General features: G+C 42.6%; 1 protein-coding gene across 1 annotated transcript in view; it reads left to right on the forward strand.

Annotated features, from left to right (window-relative positions):
• LOC120798101 (sodium/potassium-transporting ATPase subunit alpha-1) overlaps positions 1-10,813 on the forward strand; it is a 17,232-nt gene extending 6,419 nt beyond the window's left edge. The window contains exons 4-23 of the mRNA XM_040142133.1: positions 408-509; positions 685-786; positions 884-997; positions 1,284-1,418; positions 1,912-2,029; positions 2,297-2,565; positions 2,658-2,966; positions 3,980-4,114; positions 4,348-4,540; positions 4,649-4,824; positions 4,996-5,132; positions 5,878-6,028; positions 6,165-6,333; positions 6,451-6,605; positions 6,795-6,918; positions 7,301-7,446; positions 7,576-7,706; positions 8,133-8,234; positions 9,399-9,490; positions 10,623-10,813. Of these exons, the coding sequence (XP_039998067.1) occupies positions 408-509; positions 685-786; positions 884-997; positions 1,284-1,418; positions 1,912-2,029; positions 2,297-2,565; positions 2,658-2,966; positions 3,980-4,114; positions 4,348-4,540; positions 4,649-4,824; positions 4,996-5,132; positions 5,878-6,028; positions 6,165-6,333; positions 6,451-6,605; positions 6,795-6,918; positions 7,301-7,446; positions 7,576-7,706; positions 8,133-8,234; positions 9,399-9,490; positions 10,623-10,651 (2,889 nt within the window). The 3' untranslated portion in view covers positions 10,652-10,813. The remainder of the gene's footprint in view (positions 1-407; positions 510-684; positions 787-883; positions 998-1,283; positions 1,419-1,911; positions 2,030-2,296; positions 2,566-2,657; positions 2,967-3,979; positions 4,115-4,347; positions 4,541-4,648; positions 4,825-4,995; positions 5,133-5,877; positions 6,029-6,164; positions 6,334-6,450; positions 6,606-6,794; positions 6,919-7,300; positions 7,447-7,575; positions 7,707-8,132; positions 8,235-9,398; positions 9,491-10,622) is intronic.
• The last annotated feature ends 2,398 nt before the right edge of the window (positions 10,814-13,211 follow it).

Raw genomic sequence — 13,211 nt, forward strand, 5'->3', positions numbered from 1 at the left:
TGTGAAAAGAGTAGTCTGTAATTGTAAGATTACTGATATCTTTCTTCCTGTGGATGTGGTTTCTTTTGTTTTTTTTCTTTCAATCAAACTTTAACCCACTACCTCCTGAGGAAACAGCGTTGTACCTGTTCACCAAATAAAACAGTTCAGCAGGAAACATGTTCCTTTATCATGTTTTCCTCCAGTAAACAAGGACAAGGACAGATTTAGGGAAGAAAGGCTAAGAACCGGACCCAGTGGTTTTTCTATAATAGTTTTCCTTAGTTTACACAGACATAACCCACATCGTCGTCAGGCGAGACAGTTACTCAGGTCTCCTCTTTTATCTCTCTTCTTCTGTCCATCTACCAGGGGGAAGCATGCATTTTCAGCCAACATACACGGTTTTTCTTTGTGTCTCTTTTTAGGGTCTTTCCTCCTCCAGAGCAAAAGAGATCCTGGCCCGAGATGGCCCGAACGCCCTCACGCCTCCTCCCACGACACCTGAATGGGTCAAGTTCTGCAAACAGGTAAAAGTCACTCCTGGTCTGAAATTCACGGTTGGGAGTGCAATATTATCCATGCAAAACACACACTTATTTTGAATACTTAAATTTTTTGGGAATGCAAATTCACTCCGATTCGTTGAAGCCAGTCAAACCAGCAAAGTGTTGAAACTTGAAAGGTACTTTATCTCGTTCGCAGCTGTTTGGCGGTTTCTCAATGCTGCTGTGGATCGGTGCCATCCTCTGCTTCCTCGCTTACGGTATCCAGGCTGCCTATGAAGACGAACCTGCCAACGATAATGTAAGGAGGTCTTTGTTAGTGTATGATATGTACATTTTATCTACTGATAAAGAGGTAATACCTCCACAGATGAACTAACAAACAATCCTTCCTGTAGTTGTACCTGGGTGTTGTGCTTTCTGCTGTTGTCATCATCACTGGTTGCTTCTCCTACTACCAAGAGGCCAAGAGCTCCAAGATCATGGACTCATTCAAGAACCTGGTCCCACAGGTGAGCTTTTCATTGAAAAGCTAATTTTGTTGCAATTATTTACCAAATTTCTTATTTTATTATCCTCAGTGGCTCAAAAATGTTGCTCTTGTCAAATTTAAGACAAATATCCAAATTTGCACAATGCTAAGGAGCAGTATTATTTCACTGATGACTCATTTTTCAATTTATCACAAGTAGGGTTTCTCTGCTGGGAATAAAAGCAAGATGTATATGGAAAGTGTAATGCCTTATGATGAGAAATCGCCCTAAAAACACATTTTGATCTTGATCTTTGGTCTCGTAGCAAGCCCTTGTCGTCCGTGACGGTGAGAAGAAGAGCATCAACGCCGAGGAGGTGGTGGTTGGAGATTTGGTGGAGGTGAAAGGTGGAGACAGGATCCCCGCTGATCTGCGAGTCATCTCTGCTCACGGCTGCAAGGTGGGTGCCTCAAAGACTTGTTTCAATCTCACCTAACAGTCATTCTTATGGAGCAGCGGTTAGACTGGACTTTATAAATTGTACAAGACTGATGCTTAGCGTAGTATCAAGCTAACTTGTGATAATGTTTATAGTAGTTTATGTATTATAGTTCTTGAATATTAACACTGGTCAAGTGGATACTAAGACAAAAGAAATCATGATTTACTCAAACCACAGCCTGTAAATCATGGTTAAAGTTGCTTAACATCTGATGGGAAATTACAGTATTTCAACAGATGTGGTGTACATTAATTTACTTCCTCTTAATCTGACTAGTTTTTTTTGACACACTTGAAAATGTGTCATTTTCTTCCTTCCCGCTTTTGTCCAAGAGCAACAATGCCAGTCATAGTTTTTTACATTGTCCTCAAGACATCATGTCATTTTCTCTTTGCAGAATGTCTTTGGTGTTTCATTCCTGCCATATTTCCTTTTTTTTTTTTTTTTTCAGGTGGACAACTCCTCTCTGACTGGTGAATCAGAGCCTCAGACTCGTACACCTGACTTCTCTAACGACAACCCACTTGAAACCAGGAACATTGCTTTTTTCTCAACTAACTGTGTTGAAGGTAAACAGCTAGTGGTTGACGCGGAAATCACAGGGTTGAAATTCATTTTTGTTAAGTTTTAATAAGATGAAATGTTTCCAAAACCATAGGGAAATTAAGCTTAGAGAGATTCCATAAACTACTTCCATAAACTTTATGGAGACAATGTAGGTTGATGGTAGAGAAATTTTACCCAAAAAATACGCTCTAAATATCATATAATAGGTCAACTAATCTGAAGATTTTTTATTTCCACATTTAAGTTAAAAAATCTGTTACTCTCTTCAGGTACTGCCAGAGGAGTCGTCATCAACACTGGAGACCATACCGTCATGGGTCGTATTGCCACCCTGGCTTCCAGTTTGGAGGGCGGCAAAACTCCCATCGCCATCGAGATCGAGCACTTCATCCACATCATTACTGGCGTAGCTGTCTTCCTGGGTGTTTCCTTCTTCATCCTCTCACTCATCCTTGGGTACGGGTGGCTGGAGGCCGTCATCTTCCTTATCGGTATCATTGTCGCCAACGTGCCAGAAGGTCTCCTGGCTACTGTCACTGTGAGTCCTGGTGTTTCTCTTGTATTAAATTTCCAATCATGGATCCAACAGATGACTCAGCTCCTAAGTAACCCAAGCAACCCCGTCTCTAGGTGTGTCTGACTCTGACTGCTAAGCGCATGGCCAAGAAGAACTGCCTGGTGAAGAACCTGGAAGCTGTCGAGACCCTGGGCTCCACGTCCACCATCTGCTCCGACAAAACCGGCACCCTGACCCAGAACAGGATGACTGTGGCCCACATGTGGTTTGACAACCAGATCCACGAGGCCGACACCACCGAGAACCAGAGCGGTGCCTCCTTCGACAGGAGCTCGGCCACTTGGGCAGCCCTGGCCAGAATCGCCGGACTTTGCAACCGCGCCGTGTTCCTGGCCGAGCAGAGCAACATTCCTATCCTGAAGGTGAAAAGTTTATTGCATGCAGTATCTTCCTCTACACTTTTGTGGTTACCAAACACTGAATGTTTTGCTGTCGTTCACCCCTTCTGATTGACACAAAGAAATCTAAATAATTTGCCAATGGATGATGATATCAGTAACACTTGCTGTTTGTATAACACAATCTCTTGATTGTAGATGAGTACATAACTGAAGTTACCCTCATTTCCTTATGGAATATATTTCTTCCTTAAAACATTATGTTAAACTCAATATTGTAACCAGATGAAACATGAAATGCATTGGCTGTGCTGGAGGTGTCTTGGAATTATGACTTGGTAAGGAACTTTTTGGATCCAACAAACTACAAATGCAGCCAAACTGCACTACAAATCTTTATAAAAAGCACTCAATGTGATTAAAGGCTTTTTCAGAAATATATAGCTGGTGCTATAGCAGCAGGTGGCCAGACATGACCCACTGATTTACTTCTTAATGAGTACTGGCAAGTATATTTCTTTCTCAAACTGCTCAGTGGGGGAAGAAATAAATGAGGCAGGGTAGGCTTTTATTGCGAAATAGCTTACCAAGTATTTATATAAGAAGTTCCATTTGAAATTTCATTGGATGACGTATCTATTGTTGGTCAAATGGTGATATCTTCTTGTGGAGTGGATCAATGAAATTTAAGCTGATCCAAATTCATCTACATCATCTATCTGCTCTTTTCTTCGTCTTCATAGAGAGTCATTTTTATAAATCCTCAGAGGCTATAATTGCAAAAGTCCTGAATAGATCAACAGTAATCTCCTGTAGTTAGTGTTGTCTATTACAGGCACAACTATTATTGTCAGTGTTTTACAAGGGTCAGTCGTTCACCATGGTTCCAAGTGTACAAAATATTTCCATGTCTTTGTTACATTGGTTGTCATGTACAATATATTGTAAAAAAATAAAATAAAATAAAATAAGAACTATAATGTGATCCGTGATTTAGGTCAAATCCACTTATGTAGCTCTTTGCTCTAAACCCACAGAGAGATGTAGCTGGTGACGCCTCAGAAGCTGCCTTGCTGAAGTGTATTGAGCTGTGCTGCGGATCCGTTGGTGGCATGAGAGACAAATACTTCAAGGTTGCTGAGATCCCCTTCAACTCCACCAACAAATACCAGGTAACAGTTAAAACAAGCAAGCCTGACACTGCAAAACGATATTTGTAGAAGGAAATGTAGACTTACTCCCTCTAGTGGTTGGGCTCATTCATGTCATCATGAACCTGTTTTTGACTAATGATTAAAAGACAATTTCAGAACAGTTTTGATTCAAATGGAGCTTTGCTTTACATAAGTTACTGACCGTAGTGATAAAATTAGCATTCAAATCCAACCTTCCTCTTGTCCCACAGCTTTCCATCCACAAGAACTCAACCCCCGGAGAGACCAAACACCTGCTGGTGATGAAAGGAGCCCCAGAAAGGATTTTGGACCGCTGCTCCACCATCATGATCCAGGGCAAAGAGCAGCCTCTGGATGAGGAGATGAAAGACGCTTTCCAGAACGCCTATGTTGAGCTGGGAGGACTTGGAGAGAGAGTACTGGGTACAACATAGCTCCATTCTGAAGCTATATTCTTGTATCTTTAATTATTTGGAGAAGAAAAGGGAATCTGTGAACTCCTGACAAGCATTTTCTTCTTGTCTCATTTAGGTTTCTGCCATTTCAACCTGCCCGATGACCAGTTCCCAGAGGGCTTTGCTTTTGACACTGAGGAAGTGAACTTCCCCACTGAGAAACTGTGCTTCATTGGCCTCATGTCCATGATTGACCCCCCCCGTGCTGCTGTGCCCGATGCTGTCGGCAAATGCAGGAGCGCCGGAATCAAGGTATCAAACTCTAGTCTCTTCAGGTGTCCAGTAAATCCAAGAGAAGTTTGCAACTACATGTCATGACCAAAAAGATGTTTGTAATTTGCAAGTTTCCGCAAGACAATGATTTGTAAAACTCAACGCAAAGATCTATAGCTTACGTGTTTTGTCTTACCTCCTCCGCCTCAGGTTATCATGGTCACAGGTGACCATCCAATCACAGCCAAGGCTATTGCTAAGGGTGTGGGTATCATCTCTGAAGGAAACGAGACTGTAGAAGACATTGCTGCCCGCCTGAATGTTCCAATTTCAGAAGTCAACCCCAGGTTAGTACACATAGCGAGGGTTATTCAACTAGTTTTGAGCATCTTTTTCAAGTCCAAGTAGAAGTTGTATAAAATCTATCTTCTAAATGTGGCTTTTCGGTGGCACAGCTGTCAATTTGTGCCTAATGCCAATGCTAATAAGTGCAAAATGAAATCAGAGTTGGCTCACGAGTGCTTTCAATATAGCCAAAAAGGCTTTTAGCATTAATTCACTGCAGACAAATACATCTAGATGTGGCTCTGAGCCGGTGACTTTGTCATTCCTTCATCAGCAAGTTTAGTCTGTGTGTTCAGATCACAGTCAAACCATAAAAACACTTTCCCAAAGCATGTACTGTACATTACATTTGCCATCATCCTGGGCAGATTCCTTCCTGTTTGTAACTGAGGAGAAATGTCACCTGTCTGGACAAATGATTACACTATCCTGTACCGTGGCACTGATAAAATATTAAAAATGTAAGATTCATTGTTTGCAGTGAAGGTCTAATCTTTCATCAGGTCCTAAAAGAAGTAAAACACTTTATTCTTAATGTAGCTTTTTGCTGACGATGCGTTAATTTTTCTTTAAGGGTTGTCAGGGCCGATGCTGTCTGGAATTTCCTGTTTTCCCAGTTTACCCATTCCCCATGATTTTCTGTTTTTATTTTATTGCCCTGTTTATACCACATCCTCAGTTTTCCTCCCAGAAAGAGGATGTCGGATTACAACTGTTGTCCTAAAGCTGCTGTGATTTCCTCTCCAGGGATGCCAAGGCCTGTGTTGTCCACGGTGGTGAGCTGAAAGACATGACCGCAGAGCTCCTCGACGATGTGCTGCAACACCACACTGAAATCGTCTTCGCCAGAACGTCCCCTCAGCAGAAACTGATTATTGTGGAGGGTTGCCAGAGACAGGTACTTAAGAAACAAAGTGGCACTAAAAGCTTCCAGAAATGCCTGTTGTCCTACATTTTTGATTTATAAAAAATTAAACTTAATCTTGCAGCAAGTTGACATTTGACATTTGACATTTTGTTTCTTTTCTCTGCAGGGTGCCATCGTGGCTGTGACAGGTGATGGTGTGAACGACTCTCCTGCCCTGAAGAAGGCTGACATCGGTGTTGCCATGGGTATCGCTGGATCTGACGTCTCCAAGCAGGCCGCTGACATGATCCTGCTGGACGACAACTTTGCCTCCATCGTTACCGGCGTGGAAGAAGGTAAGATCTATAGCAGGACTCACACCTGCAGTAATGCGGAAATGCAAACTCTTACAAGCCTCCTTGTTGCTACTCGATTTCTTCAATTTCCTCACACTTTCTAAATTACTTGGTCAGGTCGTCTGATCTTTGACAACTTGAAGAAGTCCATCGCCTACACTCTGACCAGTAACATCCCTGAGATCTCACCCTTCCTCCTCTTCATCATCGCCAACATCCCTCTGCCCCTGGGAACCGTCACCATCCTCTGTATCGACCTGGGAACTGACATGGTGAGCTCTTCGACCGAAGGAATAACAGATTATGTTGTTACTTGACAACATGAAAGATTTCACCGTGAAAAAAAAAAATCATTATCTGTCCTACAGACTAATGAAAGAAAGATAAATTATGTGAATTTGGGTGTATAATTACTGAATTTACTCTCTTTTCTCACTTTCTTTTTTCTTGTTGTCTCCAAGGTCCCTGCCATCTCCCTGGCTTATGAAGCAGCTGAGAGCGACATCATGAAGAGGCAGCCCAGAAACCCCAGAACAGACAAACTGGTGAATGAGAGGCTCATCAGCATAGCCTACGGACAGATCGGTGCGTATAACTAATGATACTTAAGAGATATTCAGGTAGTAAATCAGTAATTCAACCATCCACTCCCTTTGCTGCACACGTCCTGTCTCTGCAGAGGGCGACAAAGTGCGGGAGGCTGTGTATTATAGTTTCAAATATATTCTATTACAATAATGTAAGTTCTCAACTGAACCTGTCAGTGATGATTGTTGTGGGAAACAAAAAATAACGTCTCCTGCAATGTGACTGATTTGTAGAGGCAGAGGTGATTGTCATTATGTGGCGCTTATTTAATGAAATTTTGAACACGTTCATATCTTTTGGAAACACAAATCTTTGTCTTATAAAAACGCTCTAAATTTCAACTGTTTTTTTTTTTTTTCTTTCTTTCTTCCTTTCTTAGGTATGATGCAGGCCACAGCTGGGTTCTTCACATACTTTGTGATCCTGGCTGAAAACGGTTTCCTCCCCATGGACCTGCTGGGGATCAGAGTGCTCTGGGATAACAAATACGTAAATGACCTGGAAGACAGCTACGGGCAGCAGTGGGTCAGTAATACCAATGTCTCTAATAATGCCGTGGTCATCAGCAGTAACACTTGAGCAAAAATGAACATTTCGCACAAATTTCCAGGGAAGAGAAGAAGTGCTAATCTGTTTTCATTTTCTATGTCCCAGACATACGAGCGCAGAAAGATCGTAGAGTTCACCTGCCACACAGCCTTCTTCGCCAGCATTGTGATCGTCCAGTGGGCCGATCTGATCATCTGTAAGACCAGGAGGAACTCCATCATTCAGCAAGGAATGAAGTATGTACACATGGCAACATATGAGACCTTTTTGAGTGCAGACAGTGACTTCTCACACAACAGATTCAAGCGAGGTTGTTTTGTAGTCTTGAGTACATATTTCACATTGCAGTCTGTAGAGTGGGTAGGCATCAGCGCTGGTAGTTTCTGGCTTCAGACAGGTTTAATCGTTTAAAATCACAACTGATAGTAAAATAAACTGCCAGAAATTATATATCAAAAAAAAAGAAAAAGAAAAAACTGCATTGCTTGCCAACTAGTAGCAATCCCATTTTTAGCATAATTCTGATTATTTTTTGGATTCAGATATTTCTTAGGGGAATATTTGCTGGTTCAAGAGTTGTCATTACTGCATCAATCACAGTGAAGAATGCGCTCACGTTAATAAACGTAACAGATTAATTAAATTGCTCTTTGCTTTCACAGGAACCGCATCCTCATCTTTGGTCTGTTTGAAGAAACAGCTCTGGCTGCTTTCCTGTCATACTGCCCGGGCATGGACGTTGCCCTAAGAATGTACCCCCTCAAGTGAGTTTCAGCTTTATTGTTTTATTATTTTAACAAAAAAGGTGGATGATATCAAGTGTCACTGGTATTTTCCACTTCAGAGGCATAATGAAGCACCAGAGTTACAGAACTAATGAGACTCTTTGCCCAACAGAGAAACGGAGAAAGCAGTAAAGGCATGTTAAGCTCATTAGCTCAGGAGTTTCACACACAGCTGACATCTCCTCGTCCTCTTCTCTTCGTTATTGTTTTGTTCTCCTGATTCTCCGTTCTTCCTCACAATTTTTTCATCTCTTCTTCCTCCTGTTCCCCACCCACTGCTGATGTTTAACTAACCTAGGCTTCTCTCTCTCTCTCTCTGTGTCTGAGTGTCTGTCTCCTCCCAGACTCTGTCTTCCTGTGTCTATTTCTGCCTCGTCTGCTTTCTGTGTTTGTGTTGTTCTTTCTTTTTTATTTCTTTCTTTACCTCAGGGGCTCTCTCTCTTTCCCAGAATATGACTGCATTTACAGCAAATATTTAATTAGTTAAACACAAAATGTGACTGACTCACTTCACAGTACTCTTTAAACCTACTGTAGCATGTTGAAGGCTTTCCTTTGGGTAAAATTTCCTAAATGGCTGTCTGTATTTTGAGTGCTCTTCCCTGATTGACCTTTTAGGTTATTTGATTTTGGTACTGTTGTTCCCTGTAAAGATGAAACCTAGCCTACTTCACCAGTTCTAACACACAAGTCAGCAAAACAACATGCTGGAAAGCAGCACACAAGCATAAGAAAGTATAAGCATCAATTAGAAAACATACAAATGCATATGGAGCAATGCATTATCTGGTTACGGAACAGTTTCATTGCTGGTGGCAGAGAGGACACTCTACGAGATGAACCCACTGACAGACTACATCCTCAGCCCAGAATCCTCTTCAGCATCACCATGCTGAGTTCAAGCTTCTGAATTAATTATAATAGTTGGGGACTCAGAAGCCTAATGTTCTCCCCCAATGCTTTTTGTGTGCTCTTAGTGAAACTTCAACCAACCATAATGGCATAAAAATCTCTGTAATGTTGTTACTCACTGACTCAGCCTCTCAGACAGGCCTGGAAGAGTGCTCTGATATCTGCTGTCACGTTCCAGTTGTAACCCAGTCTCTCCTTGTCTGTCTGTCCCTCACCTGTCCCATACCTTAGGCCATGTTGGTGGTTCTGTGGCTTCCCCTACTCCCTCCTCATCTTCCTGTATGATGAAGCCAGAAGATATATCCTCAGACGCAACCCAGGCGGTAAGACCTTTACTGACTCTTCTTTTTGCTATAAACGTCTCTTCTGTACGTACCTCTGCGTCTATTTCTGTGTGTCTGCCACTGCCACAACTGCATCTCCACACACACCAGTGAACTACGGCAGAGGGCTGGGCCCAGTGGGATTTGAACCCTCAACCTTGCCATTGTTAATGCCACATTCCGCCCACGGAGCTGAGAACCTGCATGCAGGCCTGGCTCTGATACAGCTGTGTCTGTGTATGTGCTTGGTGTGAGAAAGTGTGTTTCTGCTACATCTGAGCCCCACAGCACAGATCAGTGAACATCTTCATTGCTCATCCATGGTGAATAATGTGTTACAATCAGACACAAAAAACAAGTTAAACTGACACAATTTCAAACAACCTCTGTATTTTGTTAAATAAACAGAACAGCAGATGAATAAAAAATACAAGTTTAAAGGTTTAGACTGTTTTTTTTTTTTGGTTTTGTTTTTTTTTTAGTTCAAACAAAATCTGAGAGAGCGATATGTGTGCATGGCCCAAAGCTAACTGTCCTCCAGATTATTTTAACCCTTGGGTCATTGAGGTTTCACACTTTCACTCAAAAGTGGAAACCAGGATTCCAGCCCAGTGATTTTTTTAAAATTTCTGTCAAACACAAATATCCGCAGTGTTCAAGGCCTAAAAATAAAATGTAGCTTTGGGCGCAGTGGGGCCCGACCAAAGATGCTAAATCCCATGATTCAAGCATCCACACATTGGAACCACACTGACTTGTGTGTACATCTAATGATACGGGACCCAATTATATATTATAAAGGTCTCAAGGACGATGCCATCGTCTCGTGAGCAACCTTCTTGTCCCAGCAGGAAAAAAATCTCTTATGGCGTCATCGAGAAAGTCATGGCGGCATTTGCTCTAAATTTAGGAAGTGTCTTGCTCATGCTCTCCAATCCAGTCTAATTTCTTTAGGCGACGCGAGGGATGACACCAGCCTGCAGCCTGAGTGCAAAGTTAAAGGCCTCAGCCTTTTTAGATCCACTTGTTATATGCTTTCTTTTGATTTTTTTTTTTTTTAATTTAGACCCAAACTGTGAGACGAAACATCCCAAAAACTCTTCCCCTAATTCCTTCTCCTTTGTTTTTCTAGGTTGGGTAGAACAGGAGACGTACTACTGAGTCAACATGACACATTCACAGAAGGAAGAGTCAGTGTTTCATCGTTATATACTACTGTGTTACATATCTGTCTGAGATAGACAGACCCCAAAGACACAACACATGGATAAATTAAGAAATATTTTGCTGTCATTCACAATAAAACATTTCCGCACCATTGTACACAGAGGCTGCTTGGACTTTTGTTTTCCTTGCACACACTTTTCTTGTTGAATTCTCTGATACATGGGTGGGGAAAACAGTATTTCATGGGACTTGATGCATGATGTTGTTTCAAGGTTCAGTAGGTATGTACCAGTGAGTCATGTCCGGTGACCCATGCAGTGGGATTATCCACCTCAACGGTTCCTAAACTTCGACTCTGGGGGGGGGGCAGGAGTTTAAAATAAAACAGTTAATGATGAAGAAGGAAAGTGGATGTTCGGACATTTTTTATAAAAAGTAGTGAGCAGCAGCGACCGAACTGCAGCATTTAAAACCATCGCGTACAAAACCAGCAGCTCCGTCGCAATATCCACCAAAAAACTGTGCACTGCCAGTGTGTCAGACACAGAAAATTAAATCAAATTTAAGTGTTAGATTTGCTGTGTGTACTTGTGATTAAAGTAAATAACTGATGATCAGAATCAAAATCAGTGAATTTTCTGTTGATTGATTAATCAATTAATACGCTAATCATGTCAGTACTACATTGGATTTGAACTTTTTTAACCTTATTTTCCTGGGATTTTATCTTTACCCACCAGATATTAAGGACAAGCATGTCAGATCAATGTTTGTGTGTGTGTGTGTGTGTGTGTGTGTGTGCGCGTGTGTGTGCGCGTCCATTATCTCAAGAGCCAGTCTGCCACAGTGGTGTTTGCGATGGATTGCTCTGTTGACCGCTAATGCAAAGAGGCCCTCAGTGAAAATTAACTGAGACCACTCTAGTGCTATCTGCTTGGTGTTTACCCTGATCATTATGAATGCCCCCTTCTCCCTCAACCCCTCTTATGTGTGTGTGTGCGTACACGGTATCCCATCATCATACCAAACCTGGTCACAGATGGCCTGCTTCACACACACTTGGGAAACACTAGTGTAGCAGAATATCACCAGGATGTGTGGATTTTCAACCTGTGATGGCTGCCCGAGTCCGGCTGAATGAATGAATGAATGTTTCGGCCAACCAATCAGGGCTTTTTCTCCTTCCAGCTTCGCAGGTGATTTCTCTTGCAGCAGAGGGGGCTGCTGTGAGACAGATGGCAAGAGTCTGCAAACAGAAGGATGGAGGGATGTGTGAGAAAATGGGAAGAAAAAGGGAAGGAAGAGGGAGGAAGAGAATGGGGTTGATGGCGGGTGAGAAAAGTCAGTGGTGGTGAAGAAGGATAAGAGTCGGCGCAAGAGAACAACAATTATTTGGCGTTTTGGAGACATAATTAATCATCTTATTATGGATTGGATGCATAAACCGTTGTTGCTTTGCTGCTTCTGTAATATCTTTCTGATGAATTGTCGTGGAGATAAAGCAATTCAGATGAGACGAATCAAGAGGAGAGAGAGGCAGCAGATAGAGACTGACATTATCATGCCTTCATCCTCCGTTCACAACACAGGCCCCTGAACGTGCCTGTTGCTATGGCAACCCATTTGCGAGCCCCCTCTCTCTCTTTCTTTCCTCTCTCGCTCTCTCACCAACATCTAAATAAAATCTGGGCTATTTATAGAGCAACACTTGCAACACGCGAGCTACACTGAACGCACGTAACACGGATGTGAACGCACACACCAAAACCAAAATACAGTATATTGACTGTACATGTGTGTGTATGCGCCCACGCGTGCACACGTATGCGCATATGCACCTGCACTCCTCCACAATTCCAGGGCTTGCTGCTGTGTGTCCATCTGTGAATTCAATCCACCTGCGGTTCTGTTTGTTTACTCCCGATTCTGTTTATACTATGTGTTTTGCATCATATTTAAGAAAATACGTTGAATAAGCCCAAATGGATACGAGACGGGAAGGCTGGGTAATCAAGCGAGGAGCATTTCTGTGTGTGTGTGTGTGTGTGTGTGTGCGGTTTGTGAAAAAGCGGAAGAGGCTCTCCTCGCTGGAGCCTCGCTGTGAGATCGTCCCGTCGCTGTTTGATCTATCTCAGGTTTATCTTGTCAGCTGGTGCAGAGTGCTCTCCGGGCCCCCTGATAAGGTCTATTAGAATACACAGGGACCCAGACAGTGAGTGACACAGTCTGCCTATCAGGATACAATAGCGCTGAAATGGCGGGCTCATGCTGCCTGCCCGGGTCTACTCCATGGTTGAAGAGGTTGCTTTCAAAGCGTAATCTATCGCTGGCTGCCGATAGAGCTGGATAAAGCTGCAGACAGGAGTGCAATGTTTGGAAAAATTCGTTGCCTATGGCAAATACCGGGATTAGGAACTTGACTTTTCTTATTTCCGGTTTTGCCTTAGAAACATACGAAGTAGGAAGCTCTGGTTGGGTTTGCATCACGCATCAAAGGCTGAAACTCATCCTCCTCTGTCCGTACATAAAACAAGAAGTGGCTGGATGTTTCTGA

Source organism: Xiphias gladius, chromosome 13, assembly GCF_016859285.1.
Source record: "Xiphias gladius isolate SHS-SW01 ecotype Sanya breed wild chromosome 13, ASM1685928v1, whole genome shotgun sequence".
Lineage (NCBI taxonomy): Eukaryota > Metazoa > Chordata > Actinopteri > Istiophoriformes > Xiphiidae > Xiphias > Xiphias gladius.